This window comes from Colletotrichum scovillei, assembly GCF_011075155.1.
Source record: "Colletotrichum scovillei strain TJNH1 chromosome Unknown Contig00009, whole genome shotgun sequence".
Taxonomy (NCBI): Eukaryota; Fungi; Ascomycota; class Sordariomycetes; order Glomerellales; family Glomerellaceae; genus Colletotrichum; species Colletotrichum scovillei.
This window is the reverse complement of record NW_023336267.1, coordinates 5,393,256-5,419,269: the sequence shown is the minus strand read 5'-3', so window position 1 is coordinate 5,419,269 and position 26,014 is coordinate 5,393,256. Positions and strand designations below refer to the sequence as shown.

Below are 26,014 nucleotides of genomic sequence, written 5' to 3'. Positions count from 1 at the left end.
ATGTGCGGCATTAGGCCCGCCTCGGTCGCCTCGGCATGCTTTGGCGGCAATAAAGTTCTTTTTTCTCGCCATATCTCTTTCTTCACCGTACTCGGAAGCAATTGGTGAGTGGTGCAAGCTTGCCGTTGTTGAATCTTTGACGATGTTTACGTCGTACTTGAAACGATCCCCGCACTTGCAACCTGGCCAGCGTTGCAGTCGATGAAATGGGCTAGACGGGCCTAAATCTCTCGGGAATGTCGATGCTGTTTCCGTGTCCTCCCAGTGGATAATGCGTTGCTCTAGCCAGGATACAAGGTCGGCATGTGTATAGTCCTGTCAGTTGGCGGCTTCAGGGCTCGACCGAGGTCAGCTTCAGGATTGGTCTCTCCGAGAACATAGGCCGCTTGATGTAGCATTAAACCGAAGGTCTAAGACTTATCGATGCAACGACGAAAGACCAATCTCAAATACTTGACCTCGGATTGCATAGCCGTGATATCGTAGAATGCAATACTAGCTGTATCTGCAAGCTTGCTCAATCGTTGCATGGATTCATTCAGATGCATTAGTCAATGTGTGCCCAAACATAGAAAGTTAAAATATCGACTGGAGCAAGGTCACGCTATGTCTTCGACTGTTTCGCCAGGGGGTGGGGAGGTATGTGGACGGCCTCCCGCAGATACTATGTGCATGTCACTGGTAGTGTTCAGCCCAAGAATAAAGCCTCATGTCTAGAGATTCCCCCACTACCAATGAAAGTGGCCGGAGCGAGTGGCAGACTTCAAGTGATGGCAATCAGTCTCATTGGACCGAATGATCGATGCCTAGGGCTTCATGGCGCGGACTGAGTATATCAAAAGCCCATGTCACGTTAGCGGCGCCTAGGAAATGAGAAGAAGAGCGAGATGCATACTAATATTACAAGGAGAATAGAAAGAAAACCAGCCGATGATACGAAAATTATCGCGTGGCTTCCAACTGACCTGCACTGTTTGCCTCGGAGTCTTACGAGTGGCATCAAACGCCTGGAAGAGCCTTCCAGCGGAATCGAGCACGAGCATAGTCTGATTCCTCTTCGTATACTATACAGTACAAGAAAACGTGGAGACAAGCGACGCTTTCACATTTCTCAAACGAATGATACCTAAGTTAGACAAGAAAGAAAAAGGTGCTTCCTTTGATCTAGCGAGCGGCTGCGTGCTGCGGGAGGCCTACCGACCTTAGCCCTAACACAACCAACTGATTCACTGTTTTGAGCCCTTTGTGTGAATGCACAGCCGTACAGGTTAAAATTCTTTCGAATTCTAGATTTCTGAGAACTTCATTTCTTTCCTTATCTTCCGGAAAGCAACGGACTCTCGCAAACCATACCATCTGTGGCTGAACAGGCCGCTTGCATTGATTGATATCGCCGGCGATGGCGTCCTCAGACGACATGATCATGGATTCTCTACAGGAATGGAAGCGGCGTCTGAGCCCCCTAAGAGTTGACATCGTTGGCGACTTTGCTGGGAAAGAGCTGTTCACCATCCATGGGGAATCCTTGGTGGCTCACTGTCTGGCCTCTGCAAATGTCGACTATCTCGGTGGGCATCTCCAGAGACCCCTTCGAATGCGTTCACTACCTACCTGATCTTGGCTAATCGATAACACAGAGGGCTTCCAGCTACTTCATGCGGTACATGCAATCGAGGTCTTCCTGGCCAAACTCAAGGAGCGGGGATGCAACTTCCACGTCCTGTGGTTCGACAGTCACCGAGACCTGGCGACACCACCCGATTCTCCCAAGAATACATCATACAAATACCTCTTGACGCGTGCTGTCATCATTGAGCATCTGAGATGCCCTGAACCACATCCCAAAATGAGTTTCGACGATCGCGGTATCAATTCTCCAATGAGCTTCGTGTTCCCCTCCATCATGAGCCCCGAGTTCGTGGAGTACACCAATCAGCACCGTTTTCACTTCGTTATGATGTCCCAAGGCAGGTCTTCAGATTTCGACACGACTAGTGAGGGAGAATTCTTGAGAATCATGTATTTGTTCGGCCTTCGCGGCTACAGCTTGGCTTTCATTGACGACATCGAGTTTCGAAGCTCTAAGGTAAAGTTTCCGTGCGACCTTTGACAACAGATCACAGCGCGCTCACGTAATCTCTCAACGGCAGGCGTATACTCTCATTGCAACAGCTCCAACCTCAGTGACAGTGATACCAGTCACAGAGCCAACACCAGCGACGAAACCCGATCCCAGTTACCGACGGACTATCGAACGTCTCCAGGCCATAGCCAAGCCCAGTGAGTGGCGAGGGATTCGATCTGACGGTGAAGTTGAGGCCCAGGAAGAAGTAGCAGTCACTTTTTGCGCAGTCTTCTTATCTGATAAGGCCTTCTCGGATGTACACAGTCATAGACTAGTGGCCGCCTTCCTCTCACACATCGCTCTGCTGAAGCACGCAACGCTCTTACAACGACCCGTGGAGACTCCACCCAAACTGGAGAAATTTTCGGGCATCGAGGAGTTCCTTGCGACTTTTGCTGAAGTAGCAGTTCACCTGATCCAGCAGTGGCCCAGGGAAAAAGAAGGACAATACCTCAATTGGAGGGTTTGTGATCTCATTGACGGTCGAATCTACAGTCAAGTCTTGGAGAGACTCGAAACACTTAAACTCCCAAGTGATGCCGGCTCTTGGTATGCAGAAGCTGTACGGCTATTGTCCGGCGTTGACGTATCCTACTGCATGCCGGACTTCGTTCTACATATCAAAAGTGGCGCAGGAATACACCGCATCAGCTACCAGCCCCCAGACATACAGTCGATCCTTGCATTTAGCCATCCCGTGTTGGACAAGTATCTCGAAGACGTCAAGTTGACAAGCCAATGCGTGATGGAAGATGAAACCTCTGAGTCCAAAATCTTTCAAGAGCTCTCCCACTGGCACAATTCGAAGAAGAGCATCGACCCCAAGCATGTACCAAAGCGTCGAGGATTCTACGCGAGCAAGAGAAACCAGAGATACATGGCCGACACGATTGCCTACTCTGCCAGCCTTACTAATTCTACCGGGAAAAGCATCGATCCTGAGACGATTGTCGCCAAGAAGAGGGACCTTTCTGCCGAGTCCAGGAAGCAAGTGGGCACAACCCGAAGACAAGATCATTCGATTAAGAGCGGTACAGAGAATGCACTTGAAACATCGAGGAGATTGAGAGAGGCGAAGAGTCAATCCAGGACCGCAGTAATCATCAAGAACTGGGAAGAGAAATGCCAGGACTTCGACAAGATCACGTCTGTTTTTCAGCGCTACTTGAGAGTCAAAAGGTATTTATCAAGTCTTTCTTCAGAGGACCAGAAGTCTATCGGTGGCGAGGTAATGTTGTACATGTGCAACATCCTCGGCCTCCAACTTATTCGCAGACCGTCGAAAAAGGCTTTCAGCGATTCAGGTATGAGCAAGCGTGGATTTGATTTCTTGGTATCTATTTCTGACCTCGTCGTTCTAGAAACGAGTATGTTGGCAATGATCTGGGCCCAGGTCAGAGAGATGATGTCGTTGCCCCTTTCCGTTGAGACGAAACAACAGGTTCAGTATTTGATGAAGGCTTTGAAGTTCCCGCTGGGGGAACTTCGAAGCGGGCCTTTTGTGCTCGTCAAACATCGTCTTCCGTTCGTCTCAACGTATGAAGTGTCAACCACGCATCTACGAATCCAGACGACTGGTCTCGAGTTCCAGTTGGCTCACTGTGGCCCTTATCTGGAGCGAAGCTTTGACTCCGCTCCTGACCCGCGCGTTCCTTTCAGTCCAGATGCCTGGCAACGAAAAGTCCTTGATGCCATCGATGACGATAAGAGCCTTTTCGTCGTCGCACCAACGTCCGCCGGAAAGACTTTCATCTCGTTCTACGCCATGAAGAAGATTTTGCAGAACAGCGACGATGACGTTCTCGTCTACGTGGCCCCAACCAAAGCACTCGTTAACCAGATTGCCGCGGAAGTTCAGGCTCGGTTCTCCAAGTCGTATCGTCATGAAGGCCGTTCGGTTTGGGCCATCCACACTCGAGACTACCGTGTCAATAACCCCACCAGCTGTCAGGTTTTGGTGACTGTTCCGCACATCCTCCAGATCATGCTCCTAGCGCCCAACAACGCGCAGAATGAGAGATCCTGGGCTCGCAGAGTGAAGAGAATCATTTTTGACGAAGTGCACTGCATTGGCCAGGCCGAAGACGGTATCATTTGGGAGCAACTATTGCTTCTTGCTCCTTGTCCCATGATCGCCCTATCTGCTACTGTGGGCAACCCGCTCGAGTTCAAGGAGTGGCTCGCAGGAACCCAGAAGGCCAAGGGCTTTGACCTCGAAATGATCGTTCACTCGGCCAGATACTCTGACTTGCGAAAGTTCCTGTACCAGCCGCCCACTAGGCTTAAGTTTGAAGGACTAGAGCCAGTGGAGCGTTTGCCAATCCCCGGTTTGGATGCTGAAGCAGGAGAAACCTCACGATTCACGTTTGTGCATCCGATCGGAAGCATTATCAACAAGTGAGTCTTGATGAAAATTTCATGCGGCCTTGCCAGATCCTTAATGCCATCTTTTACTGACTGACTAAACCCAGGAATCGCGAGACTCTTGACGATGCCAGTCTCGAGCCACGCGACTGCCTCCGCCTCTGGCTGTCTATGAAGGAATCCGAGAACGAGTCGTATCTTATCAGTCCTAGCCTCGAGCCCAAAAATGCGTTGCCAGAGTTGGTAAAGAAGTCAGACATTATCAAGTGGGAGGCTGCACTCAAAGCACAGCTCTGGCAATGGCAACAGGATCCCAAGTCACCCTTTCCAGAAGTATACAAAAGGCTCAAGATAAATCGCCCTTCATCAGTGATAGACCTTGAGAGGCCCGAGGTTGTCGCGGACATCTACGGTGACTCTTCGTTCTCACTCCTCGTCGATCTCCGCTCTCGGGGTGCCCTGCCAGCTATCCTTTTCAATTACGACCGGCTTGGATGCGAAAGGGTAATTTTCAAGCTTCTTCAAGTCCTGGAGGATGCTGAACAAGAGCATCGCGATACAAGTACAGAGTGGGCACGGAAGATGGACGCATATCAAAAATGGCGACAAGCCACGGATAGCAAAGCTGCGAAGAAAAGAGCGAAAGCTACTAGAGCAACTGGGGCTGCAAACTCCAAGGAGGAGAGACACGACGCAAAGGATGCTGGTACATCCCTAAATCAAGCTGATCTTGTGAGGGAGGACGCAGGCCGGGAAACCAGCCCATGGGAAAACTTCGATCCCGAGGCGCCGCTTCCGCAATACAATTTTGCGGACACTACCAAACTTACAGCTGAGGAGCTAGAGGCCCGGATTAGGTCTCTGGATGATCTGAGAATTAAGCCTCGCCTGATCGACGCTCTTCGTCGGGGACTCGGTGTCCACCATGCGGGCATGAACCGTCAGTACCGCCAAGTGTAAGTTGAGGCTAGCCCTACATCCGAACAGTCACTGATTTCGAGGGGCAAAGGGTGGAAATGTTGTTCCGCAAGGGCTACTTGACCGTCATTGTTGCGACCGGTACTCTCGCTCTCGGGTTGAACATGCCTTGCAAAACTGTTGTCTTTATAGGTGACTCGGCATTCCTCACGGCTCTCAACTACCGTCAAGCATCAGGACGTGCTGGACGTCGTGGATTCGACCTCCTTGGTAACGTCGTCTTCCATGGCATCCCTCATCATCGTGCCATGGAGATCATCTCGTCGCGGTTACCCGATCTGAGAGGCCAATTCCCAATCTCCGTCACTTTGGTTCTTCGGCTCTTCACCCTGCTGCACAGCACGAACAACTCCCAGTATGCCATTGATGCAGTGGAGTCCTTGTTGACTCAAACACGTCTGTTCCTCGGTGGACCTGCCTCGCAGATGACCGTCAAGCACCACTTGCGCTTTTCCATCGAGTACCTCAGACGACAGCACCTTCTCTCTCGAAAAGGAGCACCTCTCAACTTCTCGGGTCTAGTGGGTCACTTGTACTTTACCGAGAATGCTGTGTTTGCTCTGCACTCCCTGCTCAAGGAAGGCTACTTGCACAAGCTCTGTGAGGACTTCAGCAATCCACGGAAACAGGGAGAGATCATTCTCACTTTATTGACAGTATTGTGTCACCTCTTCTGTCGCATTCCTTGCAGCAAGTACAACAATCGGGTGTGGCTTGAAAACGTCGTACATCGATCGCCTTCTGTTGTCCTTCTACCCAGGCTCCCAGGAGAGGCAGAAACCGTCCTCCGAGGTCACAACGAAGAGACTCTAAAAATTTTCAAGACCTACGTTCGCAGCTTCATTGCACAGAATCTCCAGGACTCTCCGGATAACCAGCTTCCTTTCACCAAGCGCCGGGTGGGCGCCGTCGGAGAGGCCTCAGCTGATATCTCAACAGCGCAGATTCCAACGCTCCCTTTTCCAGTTCTTCGATCCCCTTTCGCCGCGCTGTCGGGTTTCACAGACGACTTCGCCACAATCCACGAGCTATGCGACACAGTCCGCGCTGGTGTGTTTCTTGACGAGTCTGCCGTCCCGTACATCCCCATTTACCCTGAAGAGACAAACGGCGTGCCCTGGAACGCATACATCTATGACTTTTACAAGCACGGTGATCTCAATACTCTTGTTCAGGACAACGGAATCAAGGGCGGCGATGTTTGGTTTCATCTGAAAGACTTCTCACTGATCTTGGCCACCATCGTAACAAGCCTGGAGAACATCATGGGTCGAGTCGATGCTGATGACTCGGATATGATCAATGTTCAAGATGTTGCCGATACCATTGAAGAAGAAAGATTCGGCGAGGAATTTGATGCACAATACTCGGAGAACCATGTGGCCTTGTCTGTTACTGCGAAAGCAAAGACAAAGTCCCACTCTGGCAAATCCAAAGAAGCAGTGGCTGAATCATGGGAAGATGTGTCGGATGGCTCCTCCTCCGATACCGCGCACGCGAGTAGCAGCGCAAGCAGAACCGGCCAGGCAACCGAGTCAGAAGGAAAGTCTTTCGGGTCAGCTCGGGAAAAGGGAGGCGGTGATAGTCTTGTGAAGGTTCACATGGCTTTCAAACTCCTGCAGCAGGTTTTCGAGGACAAGTTCAGGAAGGTGTGGTCATGAGTAAGTAGGTAGTTTGGTTCTCTCAATGGTACATGTTGATTAACTACAGCAACCGGAAAAGCAAAAGTATCGAAAGCTTCGTCTGGTCCGACACTACCCGGTGATATACTAAAAGGTCTAGACCAAATATCGCCAAGTCTTATTCAAACTCAGATTGGCGTCACTTTCTCCGAAACTGTGTTCTTTTGATCCTCGTTCTCATCGGATCTCTCTCCATCAGGTGGCGTCTGCGTGTCCCGAGCCGCGGCGGCTCGCTCGAAGTCTTCCACCGTCATTGAGCCATATTTTGCAAGTGATTGCTTATCGATCTGTGTGATATCGTCATTAGCTACTTCGTACCTCCGGAATTTAAGTGATTCTTTCAATCATGATGAGCTTACCCTGATGACGAGTCCCATGAAGCAGAGAACGATGACGCTGCACACAATCATAACAATCGCACCCTTCTTCCAATACGGGGCTTCATCGGCCGCATAGAAAACGATGCCCCAGAAGGTGTAAAGCGTGGTGGCGCCAATGTTCATAGCGTACACCGTCACGCTGCGCACCGCCTCGTCGCCACTCCGTTGGAGAATGATGCTGGCCCAGCCAAAGATCAACGGATTGACCATGTACGACGAACCCGATGCGTAGAATGCGAACATGGTACCGGCGTAAGGCAGATTCGGAACGAGGAGCATCGCGGCGCAGACGATCTGGATGAGACAAACCAGCACGACCATGGGTACTCGGGTTCCGGTCGCATCCATGTGCCATGCCGCCATGATATTAGTAACGATGCCGACTGCTTGCACACCCAAGGGATAGGTGTTGATTTGGCTCTGAGTGAAGGATTCGGCGTGGTACTTGAGCCAAAGGATGAAGTTACCCTGGACAACCCAGGCCTCGAGTGTAGCGCAAATCGGAGACCACAGCACCAAAACCCAGCTGTTACGTGGTTAGCTTTTCCAACTCATATCGAAATAAGAGCGATATATCCGACTTACAAGGTAGGCATGAGTACTAGACGCTTCAATAGAGAGAACGGGTTGACTCCGTGCGACCCTTTGATGACTGGAGGCAAACGTCCAACGGCAATCTTTTTCTCGGAGTCACTGAGATACCGAGCGCTGGTGTTTTCAGGGATATCCGGGAAGTAGAAGAAGCCGAAGATCGCGATGGGAAGCGTAATGATGCCATCTGAAGTCTGTCAGCAAGTTCCTCCAATCGCAGGCCTCGTCGACTTTCTCGTACCAATGATGAAGACCCACTGCCAACCACCAAGACCGGCAAGGCCGCCCAATCCCTTGTAAATGGCAGCCATCATGACGCCGGCAAACATGGTGCCTACCTGACCTGATGCGGTGAAGATGGCCGTGCGCTTCGAGATTTCTTCAGGCTTGTACCAGGAGCCCATGATGTAGATGGCTCCCGAGTAGGTGCTAGCCTCCGCCAAGCCGAGGAAGAAGCGGATAACGCAGAGCTGAGCGGTATTCTTGACGCCTGCACTAGCCATCTGGGTATTGTCAGCGAGCCGCAGGGGGATAATTTGACGTTGATGAGACGTACAGTCAGGAACGCCCAGAGACAGCACATCGAAGGCAGCCAGATTCGCGGCCGGACGATTTGGAGACCGATGATGATGCCATGAGGAATCTGGCCCACCACCATACTTTGATATGGGGTTAGCTCATGTTTGTGTAAACGCTACTCATCGGCTCAGATCTTACCCAGCAGTGGTTACCGAAAGGACTGTGTTATAGTCATGACCCTTCATGTGCAAGGCCTCGCGGAGGCCAGCAACCTAGAGTGAGCCTGTCAGTTCTACTCAATGGTCTACTCATTCTCAGTGTCGAAACTCACATAAGCATTGGCAAAAGCAGCACGGTCTTTTGGTTCCGTCCATTGTCAGTGTCACGGTCCCTTCTTCAAAGTCGATATGAGGCAACCATCACCCACCAAGGTAGTTGAAGAAGTAGCTAAGGCAGCAGTATGTCAAGATAAAGAAGTCTGGGGCGTATTAGTCAGATTCATCGTCTTCTAATGCAGAGATAATGGGAGTGCCTACCTATTTTCTGCACAAGACGTCTTTCTTCTTTTGAAGTTGCCTCATTGCCAAGGAAGAAGGCTTCGTGAAGCCAAGGAAGTTAGCTCAAGGCGCATGTATAGTCACGACGGCGGTCGAGGCTCGGAAACATACCCTTGACCTTCTTGCCGGTTGAACGGTTCTCAGTGGCCATGTTTTCTGTCAATCGCTTGCCGCATAAGATTCTTTCCGATGCTACCTTATCCGAGATGCAACATGAACAAGTGCTCTTTCTCGAGTCCCGAGTGAAATAAGCGATCTGATAAAGAATTTCGAATGTTCTATCTTGACTAGCGTGTCATTCCTCCGTAGACTCGAAATTTTCTGCTGCCCAGATCTAGGGCGTGCGCGACAAGGATACGTCTATTCGGAGCACACAACGTTGGCGATGAAATGTCAATCGCGTTCCTTACAGGTCATAAGCGAAAGTAAACGCGCAGAACTTTCAGAGATGTCTAAAGAACGAACAGAAACTTGCTCACCAGAGAACCTTGATGGCCTCATTACTACCAGTTTTCCTACTAGTCATTTTGATATGGTGGCCGGCGGCCCCGTCTCGCCCATCTACTTTTGTGGCTCCATTGCACAAGCGCACTCCACTGACTGGCATGGACATGGCATCTTGTCAAATGAAATTGTTCGGATTTGAGCGAAGACGGGCGGGGAAGCGCTTGGCGGCTGATGGATCTGATAAAAAACACCCACCCGCTTGGGAGGCGGCTTTCCTGCGTCAGTTGCCGAAGGCCTGACCGTGGCGACCTTCGGCGGCGTACATTATCGCTCGTTGCCTCCTCTCTGACTGCAACCGGTAAACCATTGGCATGACGTATCTTAAAGCCTGTTGCTGGATCTGAAGTCGAATGCCTTTCTTTCTTTCAGATTGGATTCTTCAAGTTCCCGTGTTGCTTGGTCTTGTTTACCTAATCAATGTACTCCTGAGTCGGAGCTCTATTTTCACAGAATCGTTGGTGACGCCAAGGCGAGTATTAGTCCGAGTTGATTTAGACTAAACTCTGATCGCCCACGAACCATATTTACAGCATCAAGGTTTTAAACATGCAGATCAAATGAATGGATATCAACTCGAAACCGGGGCCGCCTTGAAATGGATCAGCTCACTAATAGTGGATGCATCGCGACTTTAATCGAAGTTTCGAATTTCTGCGGACTCACCTATTGGTTCAGCAAGAACGGCTACTGACACGTTCCAACAATAGCCGCAATTGCTGAGCCTGTCGAACCCTACCGATTCAGAAGTCTGTTGGTTGTTTACTTTTTACCAGCTGCTTCCATGGCCTCGCGCTTCTTCTTCTCGTAGATGGAGTTGACCTTGCCCTCCAGAGCCTCGCTGCAGAAAGCCTCAAAAGAATTTCCCGTCAGGTCGGGATACAGATCCTTGGCGATTTGATATCCTAGGTATCGCGCGTACTCCGGCGTGTTGTCTCCTCGGAGGCCCCACGATTTCCGATATTGTAAAACCGATAGCCTATGAGGGTTGGCCTTGTCATCCTTCGCCTTGACCATCGCAGCCTCAATCTCATCAGCCGACATCTGTGTTTCGATGTCAGTTTAATCGCTCAAAGCTAAGCCTTCACCGTCTATTTATCGCTTCATGTGTGCCTTTTTGTCCCCGCGCCTTGGGAAGGTGGTCTAGAACTTACGTATTTTCTCTCAACCTTTTCTCCACTCAATCTCTCAATCAGATCGTATACTTCATTCTGGGACATGAGTTCGGTGAAGGCGAAGACTCTGTAATTCAGGGTCCGTGGGTCCGCAATGATGCGGGCGACGTATTTGCCAACGTCGCGGAGGTCAGTCATACCAGAGAGAACGCTTCCATCTCCCGCGATCCAGTTGTCGAATGGGCTCGCGACAGCGTCAATGCGTCCCGAGGCCAGACGGGGCAAGCTGATCTGGTACCACCATCCAACATCAATGACCGTGTACGGGAGGTAAATAGTTTGGATATGATTCAAGACATCCTCTTTCTAGGACGCATTCAGTTGTCAGCTCAACGGCCAATTTGACATCTTCTGGGGGTCTAGGGAGTCTTCCTCACCTGATCTCGGAACCACAACATGCCCCTGCCGGGCATCACCGTCCCAAAGAAGCAGGGGACGAATCGCTTTACCCCCGCTTTCTTAGCCGCATTGGCGAGGGGGATTTGGTCGAGCAGCTTGTCTGCCACAATAGCTGAGACGACCACCTCATGACCGGTAAGCTGATTCGCGATTTCATCTTCGGGTCCGCTCAGGTCTACTGAGGCAATCTTGACGCCCCTCCTCTCTAAAGCTTTGACCTCTGGCTTCTCCAGCGAGCTCGGTCGGATAAGCGCAGTTATCTCCTATCAGACGACTTATCAGTATCTTTACCCAGGTATAAAGACTTTCATGATAGACAGGTCCCTACGTATTTCGTCTCAGGCGAGGAGAGTAGGCCATTCATAATGGAAGTTCCGGTCTCGCCGGTTCCACCGAGCACTGCGACCTTCATGTTTTATGTTGTTCTTTGGTTTTCAAGAACCTAGAGTGTTTTGTTGCTAGGAGCGAAAGCCAATGATCCAGTCCTACACTTTTGTTGTTGATGAGAAGGACTTGAGTTTAACTTATGCTCCAGAATCTCATGGAGCTAAGTATGGATTCCTCTCTACCCATAGAATCGCCTACTATTGGCTCTCATATCGCCATGAGGATGATATCATCGTAACGCTATTTCTCCATGTCGGTGTCTCGAACAGCCAAAAGTCCGCAAAAAGCGGGGAAAAGCTGCGGACTGGCCCGGTTTGACGCTGCGGAGTTTTATCGGGTTGGGGCTGAATGCAACGCGGACGCAACTTCCCGTGCCTAGGGCCGGGGGCCCGCGCCAGCCCACTCGGTTTCGGTTCCGGAAGTGACTGGAGGACCGGGGGCGGCGGCCCCAAGCCTCGACCGAGGTGACCCTACTGGCGGTTGTGGCTTATAAATCAGTATCAACCCCGCGTCTTGTTGCTGTTCCCTCGTATAAGAATACGAATGATACGAGTTATCTCGAAATCTGTCATCAATAACATTGTGTTGGCTCTTCGATGAAACTGTGCTAGAGTGAGTCATTGTGATGCCGTACCAATATTTAGGACCTAGTAAGGTAATTCAAGTACACCGTTCTGATTAACAGTCCACAATTGACCGTAAGCTTGTTCTATCCTAGTTAGCGCAAGCACAATTACTACTTCATCGTGACGAAGCATGAAAGGCATATCACATCTCAACTTCATGTTTTGGCTCGAGTGATTAAGGGACATGGAAGCAACAAGATCAACAAACTGGACGAGACAATATCTCATCAAGTGGTTCAAGTCAGTTGTAACAACCTTTTTATGAGATCACAACTTCATCCTGTTGTTTCTTTGCCGAACATATTAATGGTCATAAACCTTAGTCAATACGATATTCTATGTATCATGTTCGAGTGGGCAAGTGTCTAACATACATGCCTCTTATCTAAATATAAGCGATGCCATTACATTGATCAACTTCTCCGAAAAACAATCTCGAACTCGTATTGATAGTAAACACTTGAAGCGGCATAGACTTCGCTATCGACTGAAATTACCAACAAACAATCGAGTGGCTAGACTAGAAATCCATTGCCGTACGTATGCTAAATTCATTCCCAGTGCCACGCAGTACACTTCAACGCCTGCTCAGTTACTCTTTTCTCTCGACTGCATCATTCCATGATCTCCCTCAACTTTTACTCTTCAAATATCACTCTCGTTTGATGCCTTTAATGCAAATGTTGACTGAACCAGCTCACCGCGGCCGACTTTGCTAGAGCCATCGCCTTCCTCTCTCCAGGCTTTCCGGGATCACCTCTAGTCAAGCAAGCATGCTCAACACCAGGGTAGTGATGATACTCAAACGACACGCCCTTCTTCAACATAGTCTCGAAATAATGGGACTTGAGTTCGGGGGTGAACTGGGTATCAAATTCGGGAGCCAACAGCTGCACCGGAACCCCAACACCATCAATATCCTCCTTGGTCAGCAAGCTGGGGTGGCCAGTCGCGATGCAGTCGACCAACGGAGGATCATGCTCTTTTGCTCCTAAGCGGAATACTGCCCACCCTCCGTAACAAAACCCAATAGCCCCGACTTTCATGTGCTTCTTGCGAACCTCCTTGACAAAGTTGGTGATTTCGGGTTCTCGAATTTCTCGTGAATTGTCTCTTCCAAAACTCGAGAGGTCAATCTCGTGCCATCGATTCTGAAGCACGGGCTCGAAGGGTACAACCCAACCGCCGAAGAAGTCTGGTAGATAGACCGTGACATTGGCTTCGCGAGCATAATGATCTGCCAGGAGGCGTGCGTTGGGGAAGGTCCAGCCTAGAAGGTCGTGAACGATAACAACTGCAGCGAGTGGATTGTCGCCGACGATGTAGACGTCATTGTTGGCGAGCTTCTCAGTTCGGCCTGTTGGAGTGCCGTCCCATTCAAAGGCTTTCAAGCAACACGATGGGATGGCCATTTTCGGGTTCTTTGGGACGTGGATAGAGCACTGCCCTTTGTGTCTTTAGTATAATAGATAATAGTAGTTGCGATCTTGAGAGTGATAGTCACGGGTTGAGTAAGACGATTCTGTGAGGGGGTTCGTATTAATAGTGCTGAGGTTGCAGCCTTCGGATTTACTACTACCTAAACACCGGTGCCATGACAGTGCGGAGAAAGTAAGTCGGTCTGGAAAGAGTCCGGACGCCGATCTTCCAATGAGATATACGTTACACCAAACCAGGGACGAGGTAATTGATGGTCGGGATACCAACATCTCAAGTTGAAGTGAAATAGTCACAACGAGGTTGTTGATGTACCAATGAAAGCTCTGGGCGTATGAGTACGAATGCGACTCAGGCTAGGGACTTCGGTTTAGCGGCCTGAAGGGGGCGGAAATTCGATTTGGCAACTAATGTTGCTGCGACTACTAAACCAAAGGTACTTAGGTTAACTAAGTACGTACAGCTGATTCCCAAGCAGAAGAGAGATGTGGGTTCAGAAAAGTCGATATAGACATCCTCGCCATCTCCACACTTTGAAAAATATACAGCCTCTCGCGAAGAGCTGCAGCTTCGGAGTACATCATTGACCCTGATTCAATTAAACTTAGATCTAATCATGACCCCGCTGATTCCATGTCCGATCGAACACGGTGAGTGAGCGTTGAGCTAGTTGCAGGTTAGTTGATTGATGTAGTCACAGGGGTGCTCGACATACCTGTAGGTACGACGTCAAGCGCCTTGATGGAGACATTGTCCGGTTGCTCCAGCATGTAGACCGCCGCCTGCGCAACATCTTCAGGTACAAGCGGACTGGCCGACGTTAGTTTATTCACTCATAGCAAACAAGAAACAGAATAGCGGCAAGAACTTACTCGTAACCTTCCACGAATGAGTCGTACTGGTCTTGATCGAAACCCACCCGCTGCGTGTGGAAGTGAGTCGCGACGACACCAGGCCTGATTGCTAGCACCTTGATATCGGTTTCCACGAGTTCGTTGCGAAGAGAATTGGTGAAGCCCTCTTGAAAGGCTTTGCTCGCGTGGTAGACTGCCTCGCCCGGGAACGGTGGCACTTCATGCGCAGTGACGGAGGTGACGTTGAGGATGGTGCCCTTTCCGGGCTTGTGCTTCATCATGGACCTGTTGAGTACCGAGTGTGTCACGAACATGGTTCCGTTGATGTTGGTGTTGGACATGGTGATGATGTCCTCGATCTTGAGGTCCGGGAACCTGGCGGGAGCGCCCAAAGCGAGGCCGGCCTTCGGGGGGACGGGTTAGCAAGGCTTGGAAGGATGTGACATCACACAAAAAGTTATGGAAAAGCGTACGTACGTTGTTGATGAGAATATCAATCTCGCCAATCTCTTCGATGGCTGAGCCGATCGCCTTGTCGACCACGTCAAAAACTCCAATGTCAGCTGCTCGGTAGATAACCTTGACGTTCGGGTTGGCACTCAACACGCTTTTCGCAACAGTGTTGAGTTTCTCCTTTATAAAGCGTCAGTCAACTGACGCGCAGACAAAGCTTCCCCCGTATACCTGGCCCCCCTGCCGCCAACTTACTTCGGACCTGGATACGAGAACTAGATTCGCACCCTTGGCGGCCAGCGCGGTGGCGATTGCTTCGCCAATTCCCATAGAGGCGCCTGTCTGTAGAGACTTAGCGATGGATCCGCGTTGCAGCTCAGGTGTTGTCATTATTGCTAACGAACCAGCAAGACATTCTTTCCGTCGAGGCCCATCTTGATGTCGGATAGCTAAGGTGGTCGCAGCTCAAGTCAAACTTCCTCTTGATCTGAATTCGACAAAGTTGAATCGATCAGACTACTAAGTGGAAGGGAAAAAGCTTCGATGGTCTTTCAAAAGCATTTATACGATTTCCGAAGGGCATCTCTCAGTGATTTGAGAACAATTCAACACCACGGAATGAGTTGATTCTCTAGTTGTTCAGCTTACAAATGTCCCCTACGTCATGGTCGACTAACTAGGACAACCCCACTTGTAAGATAGAACCTGAGTAAAGTCATCCTATCAAAGCAGCTACAAGATGCTCATTTTCGGCGATAACATGCACGAGTACGGTGATGTAGTCTCTAAGCAGAACATCCTTTCCCGCCGTAAAGAGCCTATGGGCGGAAACAGCCTCTATTGGGCGCGCTACACCTCGGCGCGTCCACAGGTGGGGAGTGGCCATTTTTTGCCTCAACTCCACGGACTTTCTCGCCGACTGAGTCATTGTAGCCTTGGTACTTCGTCAAGTCAAGGTTTGAGACGCTGGCTAAGTCGTGCTGAGGACGAATGATTTAAGTAAGGCATCATTCAGTGTGAGTATATGGAATCACTTGAATTTGCACAGTCTTGAGCTTTGATCCTTCCATGCACTTACATCGAAACTTGTTGAAGAGAGAAAACTGCTAGGTTTGAGATTATTCGGCCTTCTCCGGAAGAACGACACCCTACGCTTAGGACCTCAAGCTCACGGCAGGCGTAGATATCAACGAATCATGACGAGGGTCAAGACTCTCTATCAAAGAATATCCAAAAGGATCTTAGCGGTGAGATTCTACTTGATGTTACTAGCGATAAACCCTTGATATGACCTGGATCAGTATACAGGCTATCTCGACGCCGGGAGCGTGGGAACGAATCGGATCTCACGCCGGATCTCAAGCTAGACGGGCCGATGACTGTGGCATGCGGTACAGGGGTTATTTAACGGCCTGGCTTTGTGACACGAAGCAACAAGGGATGCCTTTTACAAAAGGCCTATCGCTGATAGGACCGACTCTACTGCTTGTGCTGTGCACGACACGTCAAGAGACACCGGCACGCTTGAGCACAGGCTCCAACTCATGTTGTTGACTAGGATGAGCTCGGAGAAAAGTGTTTCTCATGCCAAAGAGATAGTGCTCTCGCACGTTGCCGGAAAAGTAGGAGCCGTGGGTTATGCCTGTTAAGGAAGCCCTCTCTAGTCCACCTTAATACCACGTGGTAGTTATTTTTGAGATGACGGGAGCATAGAACGCTTGTCGGAAGCTATGTTGAACTTGTTCCATAGCGAGGTCTACTAAATGGTCATTGACCCAATCAGTAGATACCGAGCTTTACATATTCCCCAAGCATGCAGAGCGGCGAGATCTTAGCCTTGAATCAGAAACATGTCATTGCCACATCTACTAATTCTCGAAGAACTGATGAGGTCTGAATACGATGTCTAAAGTACTGCCCGTGAGCTAGAATTCGTGGTCTTAGTTTGGTCATTGATATCTGCCTGCCATCCCTTGACCGATCTACTTGCCGGTGATGACAAGGCACCCACTGGGATCGCGGGGTAATACGGGAAGAGGCTCTCCTCATACCGGTAGATCGGCAGCTTTCACGTTAAGACCGAAGAGCGACGAACCCGAGCGTACGGATTCAATGTCCGTTACCTACCGTAGCTATTAGCCGTGATAGCTGTCAGGCACGCACGGCACGATAACGTGCAGACTACCATCCGGAGCCAGGGGAAACTGTGATCTCTTGGCTACTAAAAATGTCAGCAGTGTCGCAAAGCCGCTCTCCAGTTCCGGCCTAGACCCACTGACGCACGTCCTACCCCGGTCTCGCCCCCCACGGCATTTCGAGTCGGGAAAAGAATCGTCCCCCCAAGAGCCAAGGGAGAGGGCGAATAGCTTAGCCGAGGGTTTCCGAAGGAACCCGGTAAGTGGAGGAGGGGGAGGGGAAAAGTCGGGGACACTGTTGACTGAAGACACGCAGAGTCTCAGAGTTGGGCTTTCAGTCGCGTTAAGTCAGGTCAATGTCCTTCATCAAGGGACACGAGAACTTACTTCACACGAGTGAGGGAACGTTGAATGAGTTGATTTAGAGCGGTTTTTAAGAGCCGGTTTACTCAAATTCGCTACGTGGCATTCGCCCAGAAACTCAATAGCTAAAATGGAGGTCTATGAGTTGCAAACTTGGAGATGAGAACACAAGCACGCGGGGTTTCAACCAATCACCAAAGTACCGCGATTTTCTACCGAATCAACTTGAAGAGGATATCAATTTCTAATTCGTGCGGAGAAAATTGGGCCTTCTAACGGGCCACATTTGCACTGACGCCATTTTGCAGTGCGGTTTTGGAGGGATACACGAAGAAAAAAAAGAGAGAAATCTCCGTTCTTCGGAGTCTCATGCTCAAAACAATTATCCAGACCCAGTGTGCTGTCCTTTCAGTGTACTATGCGCGCACACCACCCACGCACACATTCCGCTCTCACATGCTGAAACAACCACTCATTCTCATCATTCAAATCAGGAAAGCCCTCACAAATTTAGACTTAGAACTTGTTCTGGTTGGCGTTCTGCATGAGCATCTGGGAATCCGGCTTGTACTTCTTGGAAACCAGGCGGACGTCGTACTCGACGTCGAGGGTGGCGCCCTTGGCCTCGTTCTGAACAGGCTTGAAAGTAAGAAGCAAGTCGTCCTTGACGGCGCAGGCGGTGTCGGTCTCGAGGTACGGGTCGTCGCTGGGGTAGAGCTGTGCCGTGACGCCGATGAAGTCGGGGTGCGTGACCATCATGTGAATGTGCGCGGGGCGGTACGGGTGGCGGCCCATGAGCTTGAGGAGATCGGCCGAGGGGCCGGAGGTGTCGATGGCGTACTCGGTGGGCTTCAGGCAGTAGAAGTAGAACTTGCCCTCGGCATCCGTCTTGAACTTGCCGCGGAGGTTGTGGCGAGTCTGGTTCTCAGGGTCGAAGACATCGTACTTTCCGTTGGTGCTGGCCTGCCACATATCGAAGACGGCGTCGGGGATGCCCTTGCCCGTCTCCGCGTCCTTGATGACACCGTGGAAGTATGTGAGCTGGCCGTCCTTGGGCATGTTCTGGACGACGGAGGCGCCGAGGTCGCGGAAGGGGGTCTCGGGGGACCAGAAGGGGCCGAGAATGGTGGATGATGTGGGGGTGACGCCGGACTCGGTCTCGACCGTGTGGTTGATCTCGTCGACGAGACTATAGAGAGGGGGGAGAACTGTTAGCCATTGGCTGGGTCTCTGCTTGCGAACATGGCATCGCAGTGGCGCGGCCGGAAAAGCCGCGCACGCGGGGTAGATGATTTTCGGAGTAGACGGCCGCGCTAGAGGGCAGGGAAAGGGGGGTGGTTGTGACTTACGACTCAATACCCAGGATATCGCACACTCTCCATGCCTCGTTGCGGTTCTTCTGGTAGGCCTGGCCAATGGAGTTGATGTAGTTGACACCCAGAACCCACTCCTCTTGTGTGAGCTCGACATCTCTGCAGAAGTCGTGGAGGTGCTTGATCAGAGAGCCGAGAACCTGTCTGTGTCTGGGCTTGGTCTCGGGGCTCATGAGGTCGATGACATGTTGTGTGAAGTTGGGGTCGAACTTGCTCTTGGTGCCATTGGCGCCGTTGGCGTGTCCGTTGACGCCGTTTGTGCCGTTCGTAGCCATTGTGATGGATGTTGTGGAGATGTGTTTGGTGGAGGGTATCTGGAGGGTAACAGGAACAACACGCTGTGATGGAGATGGAGGAGAGCACTTGTAGGATGAGAGATTCTTTGAAACAGGAGCAAACCTGCGAATGAACCGGAGGGCCATGATGGTTAAGTATCAAAATCTGGAGCCCCGGATTTAGGCATGGGCAATCCAGACAAGCAAGCCACGGATGGTGGGCATGAATCGTATGACCATCTATGGTTGCGGCAACAGAGTGCGGCATCGAGTGCGGCAACAGACTTCGGCAATTTGACTAGGGGTTCAGTTCTTTGGGGTAAACTTTCGCGCCTCGCGCTTTGTGCCCCGCGGTGGCTCACCCATCCCACCACCAGACCTCGATCAGAGTGGCAGATAGGACGGACTAACCCCCGCCATGGTCCCTGCGGTCCTTTACTCAGCCAAGGGGGGCAAAACATAGATCCGGGACAATGAGTAGCGATGATGGCATGGGTAAGTGTAATTCCCACGCCTAGCAGCCGAAATGCGGGGGAAACCCGTGGGAAAGCTTCAAAGCATGCGGGGAGGACACTCTGGAAGACAGACGGCATCGACTAGACTCCATCAAGAGTTGTTCTCTTGTTTCTAACTGGCTGGACGCCAGGAACATATGGAGACAGAGTCCGTCCAATGCCAGATGGCTGGGATTCTGCTCACAGCTCGCTGACGGATCCATCTCTCCTGATTGGCATGACCTGTCTGGCGGGCGTCGCTGTCGGTTTTGGATTCAGCCGGAACTGTTGGATCCTTCAGCTTTCCATCGTTCGATGTTTGACCATGTAGCGCATCAAATCGGCGCATCGAAGCGGCTCAGTCGGGAAAAAACGCGGATATTGAGGGTTAAGGTTGGCTTCCACGAGTCGTGTGTGATAGGGGAAGATGAATTGTAGCACATCATGATCCCAGACTCGGTTGTCGCGTCTCTTGCCCAGAGAATTTCTTCATCGCAGTAAGGTACCGGTAGTCTCTATCACCACCGATTTGCTTAATCTCAGACTCAGAGGCCACCTAATGCATCTTCCGGGATCGGCGCTGGTAAGATTCGACCTCCCGAACGTCCCTTCAATACTGGCTTCAACGACATTTCCTTGGGGAAAGGCTCATTTGATCACAATCAAGACAAGTCTACATCATAAGGATTGACAACAAAAAGGCACGTTTCTAATTTCTCTACAGCAATCATCATCTCATCTTCGTGCCACGCGAGTCACCCTGCTCCGGCACTAACGAGGCATTCGCGGCCTCCGGATCACTCCTCCCCGTCCCCAGATCTAAGAATCCCGGGTCCGTCCCGCCGTGAAATCGCACCCGCATCCGGCCCGACTCCTGCTGGATCCGATGTAGCTCCGGCGCCGACCGTCCGTTCTCCTTGAAGAACGTCATATTCCTGGCCATGCGGCCCCCGTCCCTGGGCCCCTCACCACCATTGCTCGCTCCGCCGGCTGTCCCCTTTGGCCCCATGGTATCATGCAACCCAAAGAATAGTAGCGGCAGTACGCTGCCCTTCCAGACGGGTTGCTCGGGGTCGTTATAGTTCTTGAGGATGATCCAGCCTAGCAGGATCCCGCAGAGGCCCACCAAGATGATGGGCAGCGCGATATACTGTCTGTCAAAGTAGGTACACGTCGAGCTCGCCCATACCTCGCCCAGCGCCTCGGCCCGCCGGTTCAATAGAGCGTTAGCGCCAGGGATGACGTCCGGCCCGAGCCCCGTCATCCGGAGCTTGTTCGTCACGGCCCAGGCAAAGTCGTCGACGGTGCTCGTGAGGTTGGTCACGGTGGCGTTCATGTCGGCCCACAGCGGCGTGAGCCACCACGAGTCGTAGCAGTTGAGGTGGCCGCTCTGCATGGAGTCGTACTTACACGAGGCGCTCAGTAAGCTCGCCTTGAGGAAAGTCGATAGCGCGGAGAAGAAGGTCCCGTCCATCTTGTAAAGGCATTCGTTCGGCACGCGGGTGACCTCGTCGCTGCCGCTCACGCTAAAGTTGGTCCAGATGCGTCCCGGAACGTCCAAGGCCTGGCTCTGGTTGGTGGTATCGTACCAGGTGCCATTGTCAATCACACACGGGCTTTGTCTCGCCGTGTAGTTGCCGTACAATGAGTATCCCGACGCCGCGTTCTCGGCAGGATTGGACACCGCCGTCGTTGTGCGTACGACCGTCTCCGTCAATGTGTTGTTCACATACCGCGCATGATACTCCTTTAGGCAAGGGTATAAGATACACGAGGCGGCGACGTAATCACCCAGGTTGCTGAAATAACTATTGTCGGACTGCGAGAGGCGATGCGGGCACGTCAGCTTCGATGTCCCCGTCGAGTTGTCTGACGTGCAAGGAGACGTCGAAATCATGAGCATGCTAAAGTTAGCCATCGAAACCGGGGCGGCTGCGGCGAAGTCGTCGTTAAAGAGTTTCGTGTACGCCGTCAGGTTGCTGTACCCCATCCACATGTACTTTCCGGCCAGGATGTTGACGACGGCGCCGTCGTCCGGCAGCGACAGGTTGCCCACCGTATCAGGCTCGCTGACGAAGCTCGTCGTATCAATACACTTGCTACACACCCCGATGCTCGCGTGCGTGACGCCTGTGCCGTAGTCCGGCCACGTGCAATTCCCGCTGGGGCAGAGAACCTGGACGTCGCTGTCCTGGCTGCCCGGATCCGTGATCCCCTGGATCATGGCACTCTTCATGTCCACCTCGATCTCATAGGACCCGGCGCCGACACGGTAGTACGCCGACGAGCCCGGCACGTAGTTCGCTGCGGGGATCCTGGCGCGGATGTTGTCCTCGAGCATGGGGCAGGTCACCGTTCGGACGGCCTGCTGGGTGACGGGACCAACGGCAAGACTGGCAATCGTCACGGTGGCGGCACCGATGGCGAGGAAGCCGGTGGAGGAGAAACCCAGGTTCCACACGAGCATCGCCAGGAGCTTCGTGGAGCCGAGAATGGAGCGGCTCGCGGCGTCAAAGTCCTGAAGGTGCTGGAGAGGCCGGGTCTGCTCTGCGAACCAGGTCCACTTGATCTGGCCGATAATTTCGGCCACCGCGGCTACGATGGCGGCGCGAAGAAAGGTCGAGAGGAGGGCGATGGCGGAGTTGAGGTTGATTTCAAAGGGCCATTTCGGCATGTAGTGGCCATCGTAGTGTGTAAGGAGCCAGATGATTGCGGTGAGTAGGCAGATTGCGACGAACAGGGTGAAGATCTCGAGGCCCCAGTACCTTAGGACATGGCGGGTGTGGCCAGATCTTCTCGGACTCGGTGCGGGTTGATGGTGAATTGGCGGGTTTATCGGAGGGGGAGGTGGCGGGGGAGGTGGTGATGAGAAGTGAGGCTGCTTGTCTTGGTCGGTTTCTTGGAATGGCCATATAGGCTCGGGTTGGTATTGTGATCTTGCTCCATAGGCGGTTATGTCTTCTTGGGGTGGGTTAAAAGAGGGTTGCTTGGCCCGGTCTTCCAGCTCCCAGCTGCGTTGTGCCTCCGGTACTCCCATGTCTCAAATGACACCACGGCTTGGCAGCGTTAGTCTGCGTCCGATGCTCTCTGAATACATGCAAAAACTCACGCCAAGGTGCGTGAAGCACAGCCGGGCAAGAAGAATAGGTTGGCCTTCATATTTCGATGATGACGCCCCCCTGAGTGCGCCCTCAAGGCCAGATTTAATCTTCAAGCTTCCAAAGAAGGTTGATCAAATGAACCGAGATTGGATTCTCCATTTAGATCGCCTCCCACATGAGAACATATCCAGCCTTAAACCCTACGAACGGACGGGCAACCCAATTAGGCGCTGCTCGTATTCGACAGTACCCACAGTCACCCTGTGGCACTGACTCGGAAATTTCCATCCACAAGGTTGACTAGCCGATGATCCGTTAGATATACGGGTGGAAGCGTCTGGGCTAACATGACGATCCACAACACGGAGAAACGATCGCCGTGCTCGTTTCTCCGGCCTTTCAAGCGGACCTCTCATCCTAATTTGGCGTTCACCTCGGTGAGACACGCTCGCGATGAACGTCCTGACCGAGCTGACTAAGTCTCTAGGACACCTTGACTTGTAGATAATCATGCTGAACATCTCTCCCAAAAAGTCGCTAGAAAGAGTGCTGCTAACCCTTCCGGACATTTGTCATCTCATAGATGTCACCCTGATGGTGCACGTTGGCAGTGATCTAATATGCACTCAAGGATGCCTCTAAATCATGTCAGTTGCCATAAAGGCAGCGGTGACTAGAAATAGGCTATGTTAGCGTTGGACAGGCCTTAGTGTGAGCAATTGAGTTTGACAGAATCGTAATGTATTAGATGATTAAACTAAGTAATTGTTCAACCCTGAAAACTCCACTACTTTGTCTTTTCAATCAACTTTCCCTCGAACCAAGCCGCGAACTTGACAGCGTTGACATCCACATATCTTTGCACGAAATCCGCCACGCAGACGACGCCCGGTAGGTAAAGACACGTTGAAAGAAAGACGACAAATCCCCAACTAGTGCTAAGGTTGGCCTCAAGAGGAGTGCCAGTAATGACACTAAAGAACTGGACGCAGTGATAACCCCATAGCCAAATCAGGCAGTTGTGAACGAGGTAGATGGCGTACGATATCCGGCCGAGGTATTGGATAACCCGACCCGTGAAAAGCTGCTGAATGAATTGGGACTGGTCAATAGTGAAAACCAGCCAAACAGCGGCGATGGGAATCCAAAGGCCGTCGCCTTCGCCATATCGTGCAGGGGTTAGCCAGGAAAGGTTTCTATATCCTGGGGTCTGCGCTACACTTCCGCTCCCCTCGGGGAACGACAGCAGCCATAGGGCGCCGATGAAAGAGGCTATCTGGAGAGTCTTCTTGGAGATCCCGTAGGTTTTGGAAGATTTAATCAACGAAATTGGGGCATTGAATCCCCTCAGCCCCTCACGTCGCCAGTACGAAGGGCTCGATAGGTGTGGTAGAGTTTCCCAGCCGTAGCCGTTGCTCTCGTAGTCGGCATCCTCATCGTCGCCGTAAAATCTGAGGGCAGCGAGGAGCAGGCCGGATAGGAAAAGAAAGAACTGCCAGTAGCCGGAGTGAAGGTTGTAGATGAGGAGGCATACAAGGAAAAAAATTCGAACGCTAGGGCGAACTCGGTGAAAAGCGACATGTGCCAAGAAGACAATGAGTGAACCGTCAAACTCCACGGGGATGGTCCAAAGTTGCGGCTGATATGGAAATCCTCTTCCTCTGTCAAGGTTCTTGGCCATTGGGTCGGACAAAATTGAGAAGTGCCCCCACCAGCCGACTACTTGGTCCCATACATTGTCTAGTGCTGGCGGCCTGAACATTGTGACAGATGGACCGGGGAAAGGCTCAAGCTCGAAGAGTTTGAAATAGGCCAGGCCAGCGACGGCGAGGGACGTAATCATTGTCGGGAGGAAGAGGCGGATATAGCGACGGAAAGCAGAAGAAGCGGCAGCGACTGCAAACTCGGCCGACTTCTTCTGCTGGATGAGCTTCAGGGGCTTGTAGCTCAGGGCATAACCGGAGATGACGAAGAAGACGCAGACATTCGACAGTCCTGAAAGAGCCAAGCGAAGGATTGGGATCTGGAGAAAGAGAGGTGTATCATCGCTCATGAAGCCACGGCGGACCTCGCCGGTCAACGTGCAGAGGGACCAGTGGTGGCAGACGACGAAGAACGCTGCGAGTCCTCGAAGTCCATCTTCATCTTCAATTAGCTACAGAAACCTAGGCTGTGCCGAGACTTGGATCAACTTACCGAGCCAAGCTGATGGATGGAGGGGCCTTGGCGTCGCATCAGGATCCACTGGGTGCAGGAAACTCGGGATCAAGGCCAAAGCAAGGCTCTTGGGATATCTCAGCCAAGGCGGCAAGGGGCGAGTTGCGACGAAGGTGTCGTCGAGATAGATATCATCCTCTACTTCGAGAGTCTCAATGCGGAAGCTCTCAACCTTGTCGTCCTGGCAAAGACGAGCGTACTCCAAGTCATCCAAAGAAGAAGAAGAAGAAGAGAAAGATGCCTGCGAGGAGGATGAAGGAGAGGAAGGCTGAGACTTCAGCAAGCTGGACTCCAGGTCTCCGGACATGGCGTCGTCGGTGGTGCCCTCCAAGCAGGCGGTGCTGCTGATTGCCCGAGTGGTGATGTTGGACAATGTCAAGGAGGTGAAGCACCAAGAGCCCTGCTTGCGGCTTGACAAGAAAACGAAGCGACATTTATGGAGGCTACTTGGTGATTTCGAGGGCCGAGAAGTTCGCCCCCTTTTTTCGTGCGTTGCTCCCGCATGCCACAATGTCTTATGGAGTGGAATCTTCGGTAAGAAATCCCTTGGGGGTCATAGGCGACCATCGGGACCACATCGAGCGTCGAAATGTCCATCGCCCTTTCAACTGGTCAGCACCATGACATGCGCCCAAGGTAGGAATGTTTATGCTCAACTTGTGCTTGGCGAATTAGCAGTCGGGAGGCGGTGTCTTTGGAGACTACTCTTTGTTCACAGTGCAGCAATCGAGACGTTTTGGTGTTCTGGATCGAGCACAAAAGTCTAAATCAGTCTATGCGAACTTGAGCTGAAGAGCCGTCAAGCTCTAGGCACGCCTTTGCCACCTGCTCTCGATCTCTCGGCTGGAACTACTTTTGCCAGGAAGAAATCCTGAAAGACTGATGGAACGCAAGCAGCAAGCTCGGATCGCACTTTGTAAGCACGTTCTTAGACTCCTTCTAGTTTTGCGATGCCAATGAGCCTCATGCACCTCTTCCCTACTAACTAGCAGGGTCTATGGGAGTAATTACGTCGCTGAATACCA

General features: G+C 51.7%; 8 protein-coding genes across 8 annotated transcripts; 1 reads left to right on the top strand and 7 right to left on the bottom strand.

The window, feature by feature from the left end:
• Positions 1-1,399: 1,399 nt before the first annotated feature.
• HER10_EVM0012082 (DEAD/DEAH box helicase) lies at positions 1,400-7,128 on the top strand (the record flags this gene model as incomplete). The annotated part of the gene is made up of 6 exons (XM_035481485.1): positions 1,400-1,568; positions 1,638-2,086; positions 2,151-3,429; positions 3,487-4,522; positions 4,597-5,445; positions 5,499-7,128. The coding sequence occupies 6 exons, from the start codon at positions 1,400-1,402 to the stop codon at positions 7,126-7,128; spliced, it is 5,412 nt and encodes a 1,803-aa protein (XP_035330171.1).
• Positions 7,122-9,592, bottom strand: HER10_EVM0010125 (major facilitator superfamily transporter). The gene is made up of 6 exons (XM_035479594.1): positions 8,838-9,592; positions 8,677-8,779; positions 8,362-8,623; positions 8,115-8,307; positions 7,509-8,055; positions 7,122-7,436 (listed from the first exon to the last, which is right to left on the bottom strand). The coding sequence occupies exons 1-6, from the start codon at positions 8,882-8,884 to the stop codon at positions 7,278-7,280; spliced, it is 1,311 nt and encodes a 436-aa protein (XP_035329940.1). The 5' UTR covers positions 8,885-9,592; the 3' UTR covers positions 7,122-7,277.
• Positions 9,593-10,462: 870 nt separating this feature from the next.
• On the bottom strand, positions 10,463-11,686 carry HER10_EVM0005636 (isoflavone reductase; the record flags this gene model as incomplete). The annotated part of the gene is made up of 4 exons (XM_035475242.1): positions 10,463-10,744; positions 10,855-11,181; positions 11,253-11,537; positions 11,603-11,686. The coding sequence occupies 4 exons, from the start codon at positions 11,684-11,686 to the stop codon at positions 10,463-10,465; spliced, it is 978 nt and encodes a 325-aa protein (XP_035329375.1).
• A 1,272-nt stretch (positions 11,687-12,958) lies between these two features.
• Positions 12,959-13,699, bottom strand: HER10_EVM0013014 (dienelactone hydrolase; the record flags this gene model as incomplete). The annotated part of the gene is made up of 1 exon (XM_035482386.1): positions 12,959-13,699. One exon carries the CDS (start codon positions 13,697-13,699, stop codon positions 12,959-12,961), a length of 741 nt encoding a protein of 246 aa, XP_035330278.1.
• Positions 13,700-14,334: 635 nt separating this feature from the next.
• Positions 14,335-15,517, bottom strand: HER10_EVM0003257 (NADP-dependent L-serine/L-allo-threonine dehydrogenase ydfG; the record flags this gene model as incomplete). The annotated part of the gene is made up of 5 exons (XM_035482921.1): positions 15,287-15,517; positions 15,056-15,211; positions 14,597-14,982; positions 14,440-14,534; positions 14,335-14,390 (listed from the first exon to the last, which is right to left on the bottom strand). Exons 1-5 carry the CDS (start codon positions 15,419-15,421, stop codon positions 14,335-14,337), a joined length of 828 nt encoding a protein of 275 aa, XP_035329062.1. The 5' UTR covers positions 15,422-15,517.
• A 2,263-nt stretch (positions 15,518-17,780) lies between these two features.
• HER10_EVM0005150 (dioxygenase) lies at positions 17,781-19,427 on the bottom strand. Its single transcript, XM_035474774.1, has 2 exons — positions 18,879-19,427; positions 17,781-18,718 (listed from the first exon to the last, which is right to left on the bottom strand). Exons 1-2 carry the CDS (start codon positions 19,322-19,324, stop codon positions 18,046-18,048), a joined length of 1,119 nt encoding a protein of 372 aa, XP_035329306.1. The 5' UTR covers positions 19,325-19,427; the 3' UTR covers positions 17,781-18,045.
• Positions 19,428-20,401: 974 nt separating this feature from the next.
• Positions 20,402-22,708, bottom strand: HER10_EVM0013381 (uncharacterized protein; the record flags this gene model as incomplete). Its single annotated transcript, XM_035482742.1, has 1 exon — positions 20,402-22,708. One exon carries the CDS (start codon positions 22,706-22,708, stop codon positions 20,402-20,404), a length of 2,307 nt encoding a protein of 768 aa, XP_035330322.1.
• Positions 22,709-23,559: 851 nt separating this feature from the next.
• Positions 23,560-25,365, bottom strand: HER10_EVM0012102 (acyltransferase; the record flags this gene model as incomplete). The annotated part of the gene is made up of 2 exons (XM_035481505.1): positions 24,969-25,365; positions 23,560-24,911 (listed from the first exon to the last, which is right to left on the bottom strand). The coding sequence occupies exons 1-2, from the start codon at positions 25,294-25,296 to the stop codon at positions 23,560-23,562; spliced, it is 1,680 nt and encodes a 559-aa protein (XP_035330174.1). The 5' UTR covers positions 25,297-25,365.
• Positions 25,366-26,014: the final 649 nt, after the last annotated feature.